Raw genomic sequence first — 18,980 nt, forward strand, 5'->3', positions numbered from 1 at the left:
ACTTTGATTATCTAATTCCAATTATTAAAATATAAATTTGATAAATTCAATATTTTTTAATTTGTAGCCTTTTGAATTCAATATAAATATGTTGGCATAATAGTGTCAAAAATACTTTTTTGAAGTGGAGTTGGATATTCTAGTTTGCATAATTAAAATCAGTTTTCTACATTTAATAAACACCTTTCAACCTTTAACTATACATTCATTTATTTATCTTCCTTTATCCTAGTGTCTTCGGCCGAGAGGCAGGGGACACCCTGGAAAAGGATGCCAGTCTGTCATACTGCACACAACCATTCACACACACACTCATATCTATGGAAAAGTTACCAATCAAGCTTTCAATATAAAAATGTTTAAAATAAAAATATTCCAAAAATAGTTCAACAAACAACAAAAACACGTTTCAAGATATAAAATGTTAACATTCAACCATTCACTATTGTGATGATCAGTTTCACACTCCAGAGTTGAACCAACAAACTAACTGTTTATGTCACTTATATATTGAATTAAATTGTCTATTTGTTTTACACGATTTTTCTCTCATTACACAGTGAATTAAATAACAATAATAATCCTCAAATCCTTGAATCTTGTCGGTGAACCAGCCAACATCGGTTCGAGTCCCTGACTCTTCAGTTTCCTCCCGCAGAGCTGCAGGGGTCTCCGGAGGGAGGAGAGTCCGGGCCTCTTGGCTCCGGCTGCCACCCCTGCGACCCTTCCTCGGGTAATGATAATAAATGAACCATAAATGGATGGATGAGAAACACAGTATTTCTGGTTAGATATTATCGACTGGAAATGACTTTCGCTGGCTTCTTCGCAGCGTCAAGTCAAAAGCGCCCTAAAGGTTTTTGGCCAGTTTTCGCCGTGAACTGGATCTGACTTGAGTTTCTCCGTCACCTGTCGGAACAAGCTGTGAGTCTCTGAGCAAACGAACTCTGATACTTCTGTGCAAAACTCCCGAGCTTTGATTGTAACTTGAGTCTCCCTCTCTCGGTTCGCCTCGGACAGAAGAAAATCATTAGGGTCACCACTTCTCCAGTCCGTGTGTTTGTTGATTTTTCATTTCCTTTCAGGTGGAGTTACGGTGAAAACTTTGATTTCTGTAGCGAGATGAAGCCTCGGGAGAGCGACAGCCTCACGGCACCGTTTCAATATTCATTAGCTCGTGACGAGGAGGTCGAACACTGTCCATGGTTTGAATATGAAGGAGCCTCACGTGTTTTTCCTTAACTTTGTTTACTTTGTCCAGTTTCTCTGGACCTTTAACACGTCCTCATGCGCTCGCAGCTGCGAGGAAAAACCTGCGAGTTCACGACGGAACAGCAGGAAGTGAAGCTGCATGTTTGAGAGCCGAGTGTTGAGACGTTTCCTCACGAGAGCAGAAGATCCTGCTGCTGCAAACATGCATGTGTTTATTTATTGATATATCAAGCATTATTTATCTCACCATCTATGTTGATCTACCTTCACGAACCACGTGAGCCAACACTGAACATTTCTCATGACCTGACTTGACTCATGAAGGTTTCATTATATTAATCCAAACAAGAAGAAAAGTGGTTCATTCAAAACAAAATTGCTTAAATTAAAAATCGTTTAAAAATGTTATTCTTATAAATAACTTATCTATATTATTTTTTTTCATTTTTACTTTATAACTTTAAAAGGTTTTATAGATGTTTTGGGGAATTTGGAAGTCGTTTTTATGGATTGATTGAAGTATAAAAAGTTTTAAAGTATTTTTCTTGATCGATTAAAGTAAAAGAAATCAAAGTATTTTTGATTGATTGAAGAGCAAAAAGTTTTGAAGCCGTTTTTTAATGATTGAAGTAAAACAGTTTGAAACCTTTTTTTTATTGAAGTAAAATACGTTTTGAAGTATTTTTTAATTTAATTGAAGTGAAAATCGTTTTGCAGTATTTTGTAATGATTTTAGAGAAAAAATAAGTTTTTCTTAAATTGAAGTAAAACTGTTTTGAAGCCTGTTTTTTTAATTGAAGTGAGAAAAGTTTGGATTTTTTTTTTTTATTATTGAAGTGAATGAGTTTTAAAGTCTTTTTTAATTAAAGTGAAAAAAATTTTTGAACTATTTATTTTTCCGATTGACTGAAGTAGAAAAGATTTGAAGTATTTTTGATTGAAGAGAAAAAAAAATTGAAGTAGTTTTATTCATATTGAAGTGGTTATTGGTTCATTGTCTTGTGGTCCAATCAGCAGGACCTTTACAAACATAGTTTTCTGTGACCGTGTCGTGTCAATAAAGTTGTAAATGTACTTGTATTAACAGAATAAAATATCAAAGTCATGGGCCAACAATGTTATATTTGACTAGAATAATAAACTGGTGACGTGTGATGATCTTCACTCTTTGGACAAAAACACATTTTGCTGTGAGTCCAGTGTCAGATGTCCTGTGATTGGCTGTCCTGTCTGTCAATCAAGTGAGAGGACGGGTGATGTATTTCTCGACGTCATGTGATCAACATCTTGTTCGACATGAACGTTGAACGAAACAAACATCAAACACACATTTGATTTTTCTCACACAATCACACTCGTCTCTTTGCATTTCTCAGACACTGGATCCTTGACCTCTGACCCTGCTGCGTTCAAGGTCCCACAGGAACCCGAGCCCGAGGGCGTCACGAGAGGGCGGGAAGGCTGATCCCAGCGTGACGGAGCCTTCATTAATCATGATCAGGGAGCTCTAATGAAGGCCACGACGCTGATCTCAGTTCAGCTGCTCTGATCTCTGAGTCCAGATGTGAGGCCGACTCACAGTGTTGTCACGCACACACATGCACCTTCTTCTTCACTTGGCTTTTAGAAAGGTCACATGACTGGTGTGTGTGTGAGTGTGTTTGTGTGTGTACGTGTTTAGGTGTGTATATTTTTGTGTGTTTGTGTCTGAGTTTGTGTGTGTGAGTAGGTGTGTGTGTGTATGTATGTGTAAAGAGTAGTGTGTTTGTGTGTGTCTGTGTGTTGTGTGTGTATATAAGTTTGTGTATGTGTGTGTGTGTGTATGGGAGGGTATAGAGTATGTGTGTTTATGTATGTGTGTGCGTGTTTAGGTGTTTGTTTGTTATATATAAGTTTGTGTGTGTGTGAGTAGGTATGTGTATACAACAATTGTGTTTATGTGTGAGTGTGCGTGTGTGAGTTTGTGTGTGTGTATGTATATATACATTTGTGTGAGTGTGTGTGTGTGTGTATGTATGGGTGTGTATAGAGTAAGTGTGTTTATGTACGTGAGAGTATGTTTGTGCGTGTTTAGGTGTGTGTGTGTGTGTGTGTGTGTGTGTGTGTGTGTGTGTGTGTGTGTGTGTGTGTGTGTGTGTGTGTGTGTGTGTGTGTGTGTGTACGTGTGTGTGTGTGTGTGTGTGTATGGGTGTGTATAGAGTATGTGTGTTTATCTGTGTGTGTGCATGTTAAGGTGTGTGTGTATATATAAGTTTGTGTATGTGTGAGTGTGTTTTTGTGTGTGTATAGAATATGTGTGTTTATGTATGTGTGTGTGTATGTGTGTGCGTGTATAGGTGTGTTTGTTTATACATAAGTTTGTTTGTGTATGTCTGTGTATAATGTTTATGTATGTTTTTATTTTTGTATTTACGTGAGTGTATATAGATGTGTGTGTAATATTTGTTTGTATGTGTGTATATGCGTGAGTGTGTGACTATGTTTGTGTTTGTTTATATGTGTGCACATGTGTTTGTGTACACAAACTGTGTGTGTGAATGAGTATATATATGGTAACATTTGTGTGTATAATTGTATATTTGTGTGTCTATGTGCCTGTGTGTATGTGTGTATATACAGTATCTTGAGAGTGTTTGCATACGAGTGTGTATATATGAGTGTATGTAGTCGTGTGAATGGGGTTGTGTAGTTGAGTGTGTTGGTGTATAGACGTGTGTGTGTGTGTGTGTTGAACTTCTTGATATAAAAGCACAAAGTAACCTTGTCAAGCGTCACAGTGAAGATCTGACCAGAGACTTTGAAGCCTTTGAAAAAAGATCAGCTTAACTTTTCTTCTCTGGTTTCATCTTCGTCTTTCCAAGCGTAAGAAAGTTAAATGAGATTCTCCTCGTCTTGCACGGTTGCTCTCCGTGTGTGTTCGCTCAGTGTGTGTGACGCTAGACGCACAACTCAGTATTTCAAATGTGAAAATGGCTCAAAATAAATGGAAAAAGTCAAAACTGGGCATTACTGTCACTGGAAAGTCCCGCATGAAAATAAAAATATATTATTTGACTAAAAAACAGGATTTTTAGTGATATCTCTGACACCCTTGCAGGAGCCAAGGTCTTCGGCAGGAAAGTTCTGGAACAATATAATATGATTTATTTGCTAGTTCTGTAAGTAATCAAGGGCTTATGACACTACACCAAACACATGTTAAATGGATATAACATGTTTTTAAAGAGAAGTATATTTAAACTAACTGATATACCCTGGATTTGAACAATCTTTTAAAATCAAATTAGATTTATTTTGATATTATACTTCCAATAAATGTGTTAAGTTCAATATGTTTGTGTTTAATGTAATTTAAAATGTTGGTATAATAGTGCTTTGGAAGCCACTGTGATGGATCGACGCAACAGTGCTCCTACATGGTCATGTGATCACGTATGTGTCCCATGATTGGCTGAAATTTGATCAAGTAGCCCGAACCTCTTTTGGTATTGTCTGTTGAAACTATTATACCAACATTTTTATACTGAATTAAAAAAGCTACAAATTGAAAAAATTTAGAAATTGTATTTTTTCGTTATTGAATTTACAAAATTAAACTCTATGTATTAAAAAAAATAAATGAATTTATTTAAAATATATTGCTTTAAAAAAATGAAATTTCTTTAAAAAAAACCACTAATTGAACCTTTATAAAGGTCAACTATATAAAGTCCTGCATTTAATTCTTCCATATTCCAAAAAGTTTTTTAATAACTGAAAAAAAAAAAATAATAATAAAAATGACTCAAACATTATTTGACCATGTAATATTCTGATATACTTACAAACTGCAGTGTCCAGGGAACACCACAGGGGGGCGTCTGTCAGTTGCGTGTGTGTGTGTGAGTGTGAGGGTGTGTGTGTGTGTAGGTGTGTGTGTGTGATTATTCTTTCAGTCCAGTAGACATCAGCCTCTGACTCATGGTCCCTGAAGGAAACAGAGTCTGCTAGTATTGATCGGCACGAGTCTGCAGCTGAGAAGACAAACCTGGTCCTTCATGAAGAGAAGAGAAGGTTCACATCCAAGTATGGAGGTAACAACGTTGAAGAAGAAACTCTCTGAGGACGAAAGGTTCATATTTGTCTTCACGTTCCTCATGTTTTAATACGACCCACGGTCTGACATTTGGTGGTCGTCACTGCTGATGTGAGGAGACAGAAGGTCCACCAACGCGCTCAAGTCTACAGTAGATAATGTTGTCCACCTGCCACACAAACACACTCATGTGTTGAGCTGCTGAAGGAAACTTGTTTTTATTTATTTTATTTATTTTGTTGGTCTCATTATATGTTGAATGAACAGTATTCATTGTAGTTCTACAGTCTGGGAACACTACGGTGGCTGGGAAGTTCAAAGCTAATTTACACACGAAGCATAAATATAAACAATTTAACACTATAGAAGTGAAACAGACACCCACACATACATGAATACACACACAAACACAAGCACAAACACACGCACACGCACACACACTCAGACATGCACACAGACACACACTCATACATTTGCAAACACAAATGTACAAACATATATACACAAAGATGATCACATACACACACATTTACTCATACAAAAACACCCAAGAACAATTACATACACACACAATCACAGACACACACACAAACCCACATATAAACATACAAAAACACACAAACACAATGCAATAAACATACATACACACAAACACATATAAACCTGCAAAAAAACAATCACATACACACACATATACAAAAACACAGAAACACAATCACATACACACACTAGCACACACATACATACACAAACAAAAACATATATACATGCAAAACAAACACAATCACATACACACACATATACATATAATAACACACTCACACAGTCACATACTCGCAAACAAACAAATACATATTTATATATATATATATATATATAAATAAAACACACAAACTAAACACAACACATAAACATACATCGACACACAAACATCAGAGGTGTACATTAAGTGTGTTGAACGCACACAGAACTGAGAAAAATGATGAATCGTGTTTTGTTTTGAGAGAGTAAAAAATAACACAATATTGTGAACCAAATATTCACACAACTGTAGTAAAAGTGAAACAGGTTGTGAAGTGAATGGTTTCGTAAGAAGAGGGAAGTGAAGACGCGATGAACACATTTACACATCGGACATTAAACGCAGCGTAAGATCATCGGAGCACAAAGTGTGAGATTATCAGCGATATTCGCTTTTCTTCCATGATTTCTTGTGACATAACATTTCCCCAGGAAGTGATTACATCACCCTTGAGTCGCACATCCTGTAAATAATAAATAATAATTAAATAATAAGCGTCGCCCACTGAGACCATCGAGCCGAGCATTGAACCGTTGAGCAAGTATTGACGCTGGTTTTGAACCTTCTTCACACCGACGCTGACTCTTGGTTTCAAATGATTATATTTTAATTTTTATTGAATTTTTTTTTGTTATTTCAAGCTTTGTTTTGTTTTTTTCTCCAACAGCTGGATTCAAAAAATATGTTTATTCAAAAGTTGTATGTGTTTTTATTGAATAACTGAATTTTTAAAAAACGTACGCTGAAAGGTTCAATTCGTTTTTTTCAATAATTAATAAAATAAAATAAAACACAATGAATATTTTTTTTACAGATAGATTTTGATATTCTGATCCCAAAAAATTATAAATAAATGCTCTATATTCAATACTTTTTCATTTGTAGCCATTTAAATGTAATATAAAATGTTGTAAATAATACTCGCGTAATTTTTATATTGAATTTAAAAGGCTAAGAATATGTAATTTTTTGATTTACATATAGATTTTGATATTTATTTCCAAAAATTAAAAAAAATGTAATTGGCACTGTTTCAATTAATTTATTAGTATTCGATTTTCTTCAATTATATTCTTTAAAAAAAAATAATCAACCTTTCAATAAACTGTTAAATTCAATTATTTAACGACAAATAATTTAATAATAAATATATATATTTTTAATTTAATAATTATAAAAACGAATGGTTTAATAATTTAAATACAATTTTCAAAGTTTTCAACAAATTTAAATAAGTAAGTAAGTAAGTAAGTAATATTTATTTATATAGCGCTTTTCCAGACCAGGGTCACAAAGCGCTTAAACAATCAAAACAATACTCAAAAAAGTATATACTTTAAAGATCAAGATAAAACTGAGAACAACACAGGAGTTCCAGAAAATCAAGGAAAAGCCTGAACAAATAGAAACGTCTTAAGATGTTTCTTAAAGGAGTCAGAAGATCATCAAGCGCAAAGAGAGAGAAGATCGTTCCAAAGCTTAGGAGCAACAGCCTGAAAAGATTTCTCTCCTCTGGTCCTGAGCCGTGTGCTTGGAACCATAAGTAGATTCTGATCCACAGACCTCAGAGCCCGAGCTGGGGTGTAAGGCTGGATCAGATCACTGATGTAAGGAGGAGTCTGACCATGAATAGATCTGAAAGTAAGAACCAGAATTTTAAGGTTTATTCTGAAAGAAACTGGCAGCCAGTGAAGAGTTTTAAGGATCGGAGAAATGTGAGTTCTTCTACTAGAGCAGGTTAGAATTCTCGCTGCAGAGTTCTGAATTAATTGCAGGCGAGACAGATCCTTCTTGTTTAGACATGAAAACAAACTGTTACAATAGTCCAGACGAGAAGACACAAACGCATGGATTATAAGCTCCAGATCGTGTTGTGACATCATTTTCCTAAGTTTAGAGATTTTTCTCAGTTGAAGGAAACAGTTTCTGGTCAGTTTTCTGCAGTGTTGAACAAGAGACGTGTCTTTATCAAATACAACACCCAGGTTTCTCAGGCTCAGTTTGACAGACGACAGTGACCTAAGTCACCCAAGTATTGACTCAACCCTGGAATCTTATCATCAGGAGCAATCACCAGAGTTTCAGTTTTGTCCACATTTTGCTGAAAAGTGTTTTCATTCAGCCATTGTTTGATTTCTAGCAAACCATTGACTAAGATGTTCAGCCTCTGGGGCTCAGTTGGATCAAAAGAGCAGTAGAGCTGGATGTCATCAGCAAAGATGTGATGAAAGACATCAGGAAATCTCTCAATGATTTTACCTAGGGGAATCAAGTACAGCAAAAACAATAAAGGACCCAGAACAGAACCTTGAGGGACTCCACACAACAGATCTGCCGATTCAGACCTCATTTGATTGGCAGATACACTAAAACTGCGCCCAGAAAGGTAAGATGAGAATCATTCTAACACAGACCCAGACAGTCCCACTTCATCCATTAGTCTTCTCAGCAGATAGATAATGAAAATACTTCCATGTTTGTACGATGGTTGTCGTAGCACACATTACATTATAAATACTCAATATAATGTGTAGTACATGGATCAACATCACCAGTGAGATGAAGAACCGACAACCTCCTCCACAACAACAACAACAACACACACGCAGTGATGCGTTCAAGTGTCTCTACACACGACTCACACTCGTTGAACACAAACATTTATTTAAACGTTCTCACATCAATAGAGTTTGTTCTCGCAGGCGTCCAGGTGACAAGTTTATAGACGTTACACGACAGCGTCACAAATATGAAACACAGTTTAACAAACTGACAACAGAATAAAATACAGGAGAAAATAAATCACACGTAAATAAATAAATAATTTACAAACATTGATCAATAGATTTTCAATTTGAGATGTTATTATGAATATATAATTTAAATAGTAATGAGAGAAAATCATCAAATACATTTAATAATATTGTGTCTTGACTCTCAGTTTCTTGCATCTTTCAGCGCCTCCGACTGTATGTTGTGCCAGCGAGCTGTTTCGATGTGACCCCGACTGCACATCTCCCTCCAGTGACCCCGTCCCGCCTCTGAGGCGTCCTCGCCGATCATCACGCGACCCAGGATGCTGCTCTTGGTGTAGAGACGCCCCTGGAGACACAAATCAGATCAGGTCTAATGAGTCGTTTATGAAGCCTGAGAGGCGGAGGCTTCAAAATAAAAGTTTATAAAAACACGTGTTGACGTGTGAAGGTAATACTTTATTATTCAATCAAGAAAAGTTGCTTCAATCAAAAAATAGCTTCAGTCAGAAAAAGTATTTCAGTGAATAAGAAGTAACTCACTAAGAAGTCATTGTTTTTTTGTATTGAAGGAAAGATGTTTTGAAGACGATTTTTTATAGATTTAAGTTAATTATTTAATATTTTCTTTTGATTGAAGTAACTACTTATTTATAAAAAAATAAGAAGCAGAGGACAGAGAAGTAAAGGACATAGAAGTAGATAATATAGAAGTAGAGTACAGAGAAATAGAAGAGAGAGAAGTAGAGGACATGGAAGTAGAGGACAGAGAAGTAGAGGACAGAGAAGTAGAGGACAGAGAAGTAGAGGACATGGAAGTAGAGGACAGAGAAGTAGAGGACAGAGAAGTAGAGGACAGAGAAGTAGAGGACAGAGAAGTAGAGGACAGAGAAGTAGAGGACAGAGAAGTAGAGGACATGGAAGTAGAGGACAGAGAAGTAGAGGACAGAGGAGTAGAGGACATAGAAGTAGAGGACAGAGAAGTAGAGGAAAATAGAAGTAAGTAAAGGACATAGAAGTAGAGAATATAGAAGTAAAGGACAGAGAAGTAGAAGACAGAGAAGTAGAGGAGAGAGAAGTAGAAGACAGAGAAGTAAAGGACATATAAGTAGAGGACAGAAAAGCAGAGGACAGAGGAGTAGATGAAATAGAAGTAGATGACATAGAAGTAGAGGACAAAGAAGTACAAGACAGAGAAGTAGAAGACAGAGAAGTAAAGGACATAGAAGTAGAGAATATAGAAGTAGAGGACAGAGAAGTAGAGGACAGAGAAGTAGAAGACAGGGAAGTAGAGGACATAGAAGTAGATAATATAGAAGTAGAGTACAGAGAAATAGAAGAGAGAGAAGTAGAGGACATGGAAGTAGAGGACAGAGAAGTAGAGGACAGAGAAGTAGAGGACAGAGAAGTAGAGGACAGAGAAGTAGAGGACATGGAAGTAGAGGACAGAGAAGTAGAGGACAGAGAAGTAGAGGACAGAGAAGTAGAGGACATGGAAGTAGAGGACAGAGAAGTAGAGGACAGAGGAGTAGAGGACATAGAAGTAGAGGACAGAGAAGTAGAGGAAAATAGAAGTAAGTAAAGGACATAGAAGTAGAGAATATAGAAGTAAAGGACAGAGAAGTAGAAGACAGAGAAGTAGAGGAGAGAGAAGTAGAAGACAGAGAAGTAAAGGACATATAAGTAGAGGACAGAAAAGCAGAGGACAGAGGAGTAGATGAAATAGAAGTAGATGACATAGAAGTAGAGGACAAAGAAGTACAAGACAGAGAAGTAGAAGACAGAGAAGTAAAGGACATAGAAGTAGAGAATATAGAAGTAGAGGACAGAGAAGTAGAGGACAGAGAAGTAGAAGACAGGGAAGTAGAGGACATAGAAGTAGAGGACAGAGAAGTAGAGGACAGAGAAGTAGAGGACAGAGAAGTAGAAGACAGGGAAGTAGAGGACATAGAAGTAGAGGACATAGAAGTAAAGGACATAGAAGTAGAGAATATAGAAGTAGAAGACAGAGAAGTAGAGGAGAGAGAAGTAGAAGACAGAGAAGTAGAGGAGAGAGAAGTAGAAGACAGAGAAGTAAAGGACATAGAAGTAGAGAATATAGAAGTAGAGGACAGAGAAGTAGAGGACAGAGAAGTAGAAGACAGGGAAGTAGAGGACATAGAAGTAGAGGACAGAGAAGTAGAGGACAGAGAAGTAGAAGACAGAGAAGTAGAGGACATAGAAGTAGAGGACAGAGAAGTATCAAACAGAGAAGTAGAGGACAGAGAAGTAGAGGACAGAGAAGTAAAGGATATAGAAGTAGAAGACATAGAAGTAGAGGACAGAGAAGTAGAGGACATAGAAGTAGAGGACAGAGAAGTAAAGGATATAGAAGTAGAAGACATAGAAGTAGAGGACAGAGAAGTAGAGGACGTAGAAGAAGAGGACATAGAAGTAGAGGACGTAGAAGTAGATGGACCTGCATGACGATGAACTCCAGCAGCAGCCGCGTGACGTCACCAGCTGGCAGGTCGAACAGGAAGGGATGGTTCCACACTGGGTTCGAACCTCCGACTCCTTTCGTCTCTTTCGTGGCGACGACGTTTCCATCCTGACGTAGATTTATGACGACGTAATGATCTGTCCGGAGAAAGAAAAGTAGTTTGAAGCATCGATGATCCATCGTTATTATCTCCGATTATTGATGTCATTAGTTCATGACAGGAAGTGACAGAAGCTGATCAGTTACTGATTTGATCAAACAGCTGCTGCTCGTTCTCTGTTGACATTTTCTCGATATTCTCTCAAAGATGATGGATATTGTTACAAATTCTTATATAAATCAATTTATATTCTTTTTTTTCTTCCTAAGATAACATTCGCTGAAACAGCTGAAAACAACTGAATGGACATTTTTAACTGGAACGTTGAGAATTTATGAAAGTTTTTGCAAAATAATAAGTTTAGAAACACCATTCAAGAGCCCAGACCCCTGCCAAGCAGCTCAGTACGATGTATAATTATTGTTATTAATATTATTATTTATTTATTTTTGCCTCAAATGTTTTAGTCAACAATACAATTAGGTCCCTATTTTCATTTCATTGTATCTTAGCTGAAAAGTGTTGCCTCAATATAAAAGAAATATGAGCAAAAAAAAAAGAAAAAATGTATTGAAAAGAAGCTAAAATTAGTGAAATATTTATTGTGTATTACAAATGGTTCAAATGTCATTGAAATTAGACATATTTGAATTTTCACTCTTCCCACTTTTCCTTCGTCTTTGATTGGACAAAGAAGATTAAATTCTACTATTCTACAAAAACATTTTTTTTTACTAAAAGACAAACTACTAAATGACCTCCTTGGCAGAGGTAATTACTTGTTTATTACTTTATTTCATGTTTTCCTCCTTGACCATGTCATCAATTCTCAAATCAATCAGAGTATTTGTCATTGGTTTGTCATGGTTACCTGGAGCTCCAGGGATCCGCGTGAGCTTCGGCAGATTCTCCGCCTTCCTCACCATCACCTTGAGCCTCTGGGCCGTGGTCTGGTACTGGAGCAGAACGAAGACCTGACCCAGAGCTCGAGGAACACTGAGCGAGGTCTTCCTGTCGCTCAGGGTTTCCTGGGAACTCAGGCTCTGGAATGAAAGGATGGAGGAGAACTTTAACCTTCATGAAGGTGTTGAGCTCAGGCCACGAGGATCCACTCTCATCAGTTCCTGGCAAAGACATTCATCGGATTGATCTGTGGAATGCGATGTTCTCGCCCTGAAGTCTTGTTTGTCCGACGCTCCGTCGGGTCGGACGGCTCGAGGCCCGGTGACTCACTCTGGGTAACCGAGCGCTTCGACCGCCGTTGAGCAGTCGAGGGTGAAGATCATCTCCATCGACAGGAGGAACTTCTGGTTCGCTGGTTCCGCACATGTTGAGCTTCCTGCCGCTGGGGTCGCGGGGGCAGCAGCACCATCACAGAGCTGGTGCGTCACAGTGAGACGTCGGGTTTATCGAGCAGTGACTGAGAGGTTCTTGTTTGTCGGCGACGCTGCTGAGAGGTTAACTCGTGATGTCGTATTTCTTCAAGTCAACACAGATGATGTGGTATTTATAGCTTCCTCATGTAGTCGGCGGGGAATTAAACATGCATAGTACATAGTAGACTAAGTCGTACACGTTTAAACGTCCCAGACTTTAAGTAAATCATTTCTTAAAGTGCACTTTCACAGTTGAGGTGTTTCCCTTAAAGCAGCACTATGTAACATTTACATTATTTGATTATGTGTTGATTTAAGTGTGTCTTAAATAGATGTTGGACTCTATTGTATCATCAGTGTCTGTTTGTACAAAACTATCTTTTACATGAATATTAACATTAAAAAATGATATTAAGCCCCGCCCACTGAAAATAATTTGTCTTTCTGGAGATTAAATCTTGTTTACGATAACCACGCCTACTCTGCTGTGATTGGTCAAACATTCTGGTTTGTCATCGCGCGTCATCAATCCCGGAAGTCTCCACCTCTTCGTATAAACAAAGTGGGGTGTGATTACAGCTGGCCGGAGGAGGAGTGAAGCCATTATTACGCCATAATGTACTCTGCTCTCGTAACCTCTCGTTCGCCCAGATTACAGACAGGACATTAGAAGAACTTTATAAAGTAATAAGTTCAAAACATGGTCATGATGAGGGACTTACTAGATCTTGGAGAAGAAGACTTAAACATTTGAAACATGAGAGTGAGTCAGGAGAGTTTCTCTTCAACTCTAGGAGTCGGAGATGGCAGTTCAATTCATTTCCATAACGGCAGAAGTCATTTTTTTGGAGCTTCCAGTGAGAGAAAACTGACACGATCGCTCATTTTTATCAAACAAAAGCATATGCGGACGGTGGCAGTTGGATGCTGTAGTTTTCTTGACACTCCACAGTCTTGCATTCACACAGTTCTAACAGCAGGGGGAGCCACAAAACAAAAATGTTCAATTTTCACGAGGGCCGCACGAGGTTGACCAGTTGGTTTTACAGATGTTGTGTATTTGTGTGTGTGATTGAAACACAGATGTAAACATTGTTTAGAGAGTGACTTTGGAGACTTAATGGTTAAAGAATTTACTGAAAGTTACATAGAAAAGTGATTTCTTCATGTTTGCTAAACTTATTTTTAAATAACTTTTAATGCAATAATTCATATATTTATGTAACAATATTTAATTTTGTAATTTTAGTTTTGAACTGCACATTAAACATGTGAAAGATATATTAAGACTAAAACATATAGTGTGTTGGTTTGATTCTTGTTTCTATAGTTATCAACTTACATGATTGGTTAATTAATTATTGACTCAACACTGCCCACTAGCGGCCATTGTGAATTAAAGGACCACAATATTTATTTTTAAAACGAGACAATGGTTTCTATACGGAAGTGAATCAGCGACATTAGAATATCGAATGGTTGATTTAAACTTTAAACTTTTTTAAATGTTAATATAAATGTTTTTATTTTTTCAATTATTTTAAAAAATAATTTCTATATTTAAAGGTTGAATTTGATTTAATTTAACAAATGCATTTATTTATTTATTTTAATATAAAATATGTAATTTGTTGTTTTCGTTAACAATTTTATTCAAATTCAATATTTTAAGAATATATATATATAAATAATTTAAGAGTTTAATTCCTTTAATTAGAAGTATATTTTCTAAACTCTTTTTTTTTTAATCATGGCTTATTAAATTGAATATAAAAATGTTGTAATAATAATGCCAACACTTTTAATAAGTAATAAAGGAGCTCGGGGAATCTTTTGGTTTTCGTCTGGTCCGCTTTTTTAATTATAACAATATCAAACTCAATGTGTAAAAAAAAAATCGTTTATTTTCGCATTTTTTTATCATTCAAATATTTAAAAAAAATTAATTAATTAATTACATTTAATTGAAATGAAAAAAAAATTCAATATTTGAAATCTAAACCATTCAATGACACTTATATACTTCCATATTTCAAATTATATTCACAGAATCCATGCATTAATAAATCATTTATGGAGATCATCAGAGCAGACTTGCACAGTAGCGCCCCCTAGCTATCCCTTCAACAGTGCATGTGACCTTGAAACATGTATGTTGGTCTCACCTTCTTCAGCTTGGTCTTGGTGGGGCTGAGCTGCCTGGAGCAGGTCATGGTAGTGTCCGGCTCCCAGTCCAGATGCTGGCAGGAGACCTCCACCACCCCCAGGGCCACCTCCCTCAGCCCCGAGAAGTCTCTGCTGTAGACCGCCAGGGTGAGGGTGCAGGGTCTCAGCTCCTCCACGGAGCCCACCTGCAGCACGTAGCTCTGGCTCTGAAGGTCCGGACTGAAGCTGCGGCGTCGGGAGGCGATCTGCTGAGGGGAGGGGCACAGGGGGGGCAGACTGGCTCTGACGAGGACTCTGCTGCGCCTCCGACCGTCCCCCGAGAGCCCCAAGATGTTGACCACCAGGGTGCCCCCCGCGGAGTAGAGCAGAGAGAAGTGCAGCGTGGGTGTAGTGGAGAGCGAACCGGAGCCGTACGTCGCCGGACCAGACTCCCCGGACTGGGCGGCCGCTCGGGTCAACCGGCTGCTCTCCGTGTACAGGAGTCCGTCCCCGCTCACGGTGCTGCGCCGGCCCATCGCCCGCCGGGACCTGGACACCAGGTTCAGCTTGGTGAGGGTCGGCAAGGACGCCCGGCCCTGGTACGAGGACCTCCTGGGCGAGATGGGGACGACGGGAGCGCTGTCGCGGCGCTCCGCCGGGTCGTCGGCCGGGCAGGGGTCAAAGGGCAAGGCGGTCATCAGGTCGTCCTCGGACGGAGACGAGCCGCCCTTGGGGGACGGGCGGTCCAGCACGTCGCCGTCCAGCTCCTCGTACTGCTGCTTGACGGCGTGGGTGCAGGAGGGAGGAGTCATGGTCACCGTCACCTGCTCCGGAGGGTGAGACGCCACGAAGACGCTCTCCTCGTCCTTCCATGACGCGCTTTTTCTTCGCCGGCAGCACAGGACGCACGCCAGGACCAGACAGTAGCAGGTCACGGCCAGACCCACCGCCAGGAGGATCTGCTGCTGGACTAGAACCAGGACACACAAAGATATTTTTAAAAAAGTGTGTTTCACAGAAGGACAGAAACAGGAGGAAGCGAAGACACACAAAAGATCTGAGAAGTTGTCCAGCAGATGTTTTCTCGTTCCTGCCGCCGTGATCTGATTAAAGAGGAAATGTCTCTGGGTCGTGGTCATAATTGTATAAATGATTCTGTCATGGAGTAGGAAGCGTTTTCACTGTTGCTTGTTCATCATCAGAGCTTCTCCAGAGTTATCGAGCAGAAGAGTCCGATCGGATCTTTTACAGTCATGTGCGTCGTCGCTATATATATGTCGATATATCGCAATATTTATTTTTGTTTTATTTACAATTAAAATGAAAACGTCTTTTTACTTTAGTGTTGCAATTTAACTCCCGGACACCAGATGGCAGCAGTCATTGCGTCAATGAAAGCCTGCGAGATCCGGGCGATGACTGAGGACGAGAGGATACAGTCGACTCCAGCAGCTTTTAAAGCTGATGTTTGGACATATTTCGGTTTCAAAACAAATGAAATCAGTTACGACTTGTCCAGAGTCATGTGGTCTGAAGATTCTGCAACACCAGTCAAGTACTCGACAATACTATCATACCAATTCCAAAAAAATATTGGTCGCGTGACTTGTTGATGCTAAATTACGACAGGAGTACTACGATTATGCAATAAAAAAGCGGTTAGAAACAGAGACAAAGAAAGAACGAAAAATATTAGTTTATATGTCTATGGGGAACATAATACATACACATAACTGTTAAAATTCATATTACCTTTGACTCGTCTATTTGCTAAAACGTGTCTTACCTGTTTGTCGATTCCATAGTTTTTAGTGTTTTGCTTTTGTTGATGTACTGTAGCTAACATGGCTAATGCTATAACGACATTAGCTTCTTCTGTATAGTGACAGTTAGGGCTGTTTATTGGATGGAAGTTTAAGATATTTCAACTGAATCAGGAAGTTCTAAAACAGCATTTTGTTCAAAAAATTATTTTGTTTTTCGTAGGTTAACGAATATGACCCTGAAAACATGTGGTTTGACCCCAGTTAAACTCAAGGCTCGGGGGCCAAATCAGTCCGTCAAGACTTGTTTTTTGTGGCCCAAGACATCTTGAAATAAAAAAATGTATGTTTTAGTGAAGAAATAAAAGGAAATGGATCATGTTTTTCAAGGAGTTAAAAAAAACAGTGTTGAACATGTTATGAGTCACGGACATCGTTGAAAGAAAATGCGTCACGTTCTTTGTCGAGGTACATGTATGTCTCGGCTAAATTTAGCCTCAAATTATTTCTTAAGCATTTTCTTCGTGAGTTTTCGCTCAATAACTGGATGTTGTGAATGACGTCACGATTGGTCGAATCATAACAAAGACTGACATTAAAAACAGGTTGTTCTTTTCTATTTGATCAATTCAAGTCAGTCATCCGAACACGTCCGTGACATGCTGGATCTTTTTTTCTGCCTGTGAAGCACATATTTCTGTCATAGTCGAGGTCAAGGCTTTTTCGCCGGTAATGTGACAGGATTCACGACACGCGTCTGAAAAGGACGTTACGTGGTGTCCATCAACGAGACCCTCAATAAGACCCTCAACAGCTGCACCAGTGATGGACGTGGATGACTCATCCAGGGGTGGACGCTGGAGTAAAACTCTCCTGGTGACCACAGCAGCGCCAACAACAGACACAAAACAAGAGCAAACAGAGCATTTTTCATCGAAATAAAAGAGTTAGAAAAATGGGATTTTGGTTTGATCCTTTTACTCATGATGAAACTTCTTCACGTCATTCTAGTTGTTGGCACATTTCCCTCGACCGCCCCGAAAACTGCATTAACAGATTGCAAAACGCTGCAGTGGTTTTTAAGAGGAGGTGACATTAAAGTCAGATCAGATTTCTTGAAGATGAGGTTTTTCCACTTATTTGTGGTTTATTTTCTGCATTTATTTCCCTTTAATTTAATAAGACAAATGAACAGATAAAGACAATAAAAGATAAATCACGAGAGGATGTTTTGTCAATTATAAATAATGGAATCATTTATTTATTTTTTAAACTCAGCTGGGAAGTTGATGGAAAAGAGAAGAGCTTCTTACCTCCCAGGGCGGATTTGGACATGATCCCGAGGAGCTGCTGAAGTCAGAGCCGTGGCTGGAAACAGTCGCCTTCATGCAGAGAGAGCAGCAGCCTGTCAGCCAATCGCTGCAGCCGCTCAGCCCAGCTTTCATCGTGCAGCAGTGCGTTGGTGGAGAAGACGTCCAACGACGACTCGCTCTCTTGGAGGGTTTTTTCTTACAACGCTTCACCAATTATCACTGAAAATAAAAACATTTAATTACAGATAAAATGCTCCTCAATGACCTCCCGTCCATTATTCCATGACCAATGTTCTAGTGTTGATTTAAGAAAGACCTAAAGATAGATAAAAACTTTATTAATACAGTGTAACTGAGTGGTTTATTTCACCACACGATGGTTTCATTCCACTGTTATTAAGCAGATAAAGCAGGTGTTTATGTTAGATTTCTTTCACTTTACTTTTCAGTTGAGAAGAGAATAAATAACAAATAGATCATAACAAATTGTTTGTCTTTGTCGCATCAATGATCACATGACATACATTGAGTTCATATGATGAACATACTTGTGACACACATGGATCATAGGACATGGATGAAGACATCATTAATAATAATACATCCATAAAATACATAAAAACATAAATGAAAGCAGGGATTAAATATTGTGTTCAGTGGAATAGAAAAGAATGATGTAATTATAGTTAAAGTTTGTTGGATTAAAATTGAAAATTGTTTGATTATTGTTGAAAATTGTTTGATTCAAGTTGAAAATTGTTTGAATATAGTTGAAAATTGTTTGATTCAAGTTGAAAATTATTTGATTACAGTTGAAAATTGTTTGATTCAAGTTGAAAATTGTTTGATTCAAGTTGAAAATTGTTTGATTCAAGTTGAAAATTGTTTGATTTTAGTTGAAAATTGTTTGATTCAAGTTGAAAATTGTTTGATTCAAGTTGAAAATTGTTTGATTTTAG

General features: G+C 38.2%; 1 protein-coding gene across 1 annotated transcript; it reads right to left on the reverse strand.

Moving 5' to 3' along the window:
- Positions 1-9,026: 9,026 nt before the first annotated feature.
- Positions 9,027-18,043, reverse strand: LOC148076369 (uncharacterized). Its single transcript, XM_087793168.1, has 5 exons — positions 18,022-18,043; positions 14,966-15,915; positions 12,296-12,467; positions 11,301-11,461; positions 9,027-9,191 (listed from the first exon to the last, which is right to left on the reverse strand). Exons 1-5 carry the CDS (start codon positions 18,041-18,043, stop codon positions 9,027-9,029), a joined length of 1,470 nt encoding a protein of 489 aa, XP_087649294.1.
- Positions 18,044-18,980: the final 937 nt, after the last annotated feature.

This window comes from Callionymus lyra, chromosome 6, assembly GCF_982586985.1.
Source record: "Callionymus lyra chromosome 6, fCalLyr1.hap1.1, whole genome shotgun sequence".
In the NCBI taxonomy this organism is placed as follows: Eukaryota; Metazoa; Chordata; class Actinopteri; order Syngnathiformes; family Callionymidae; genus Callionymus; species Callionymus lyra.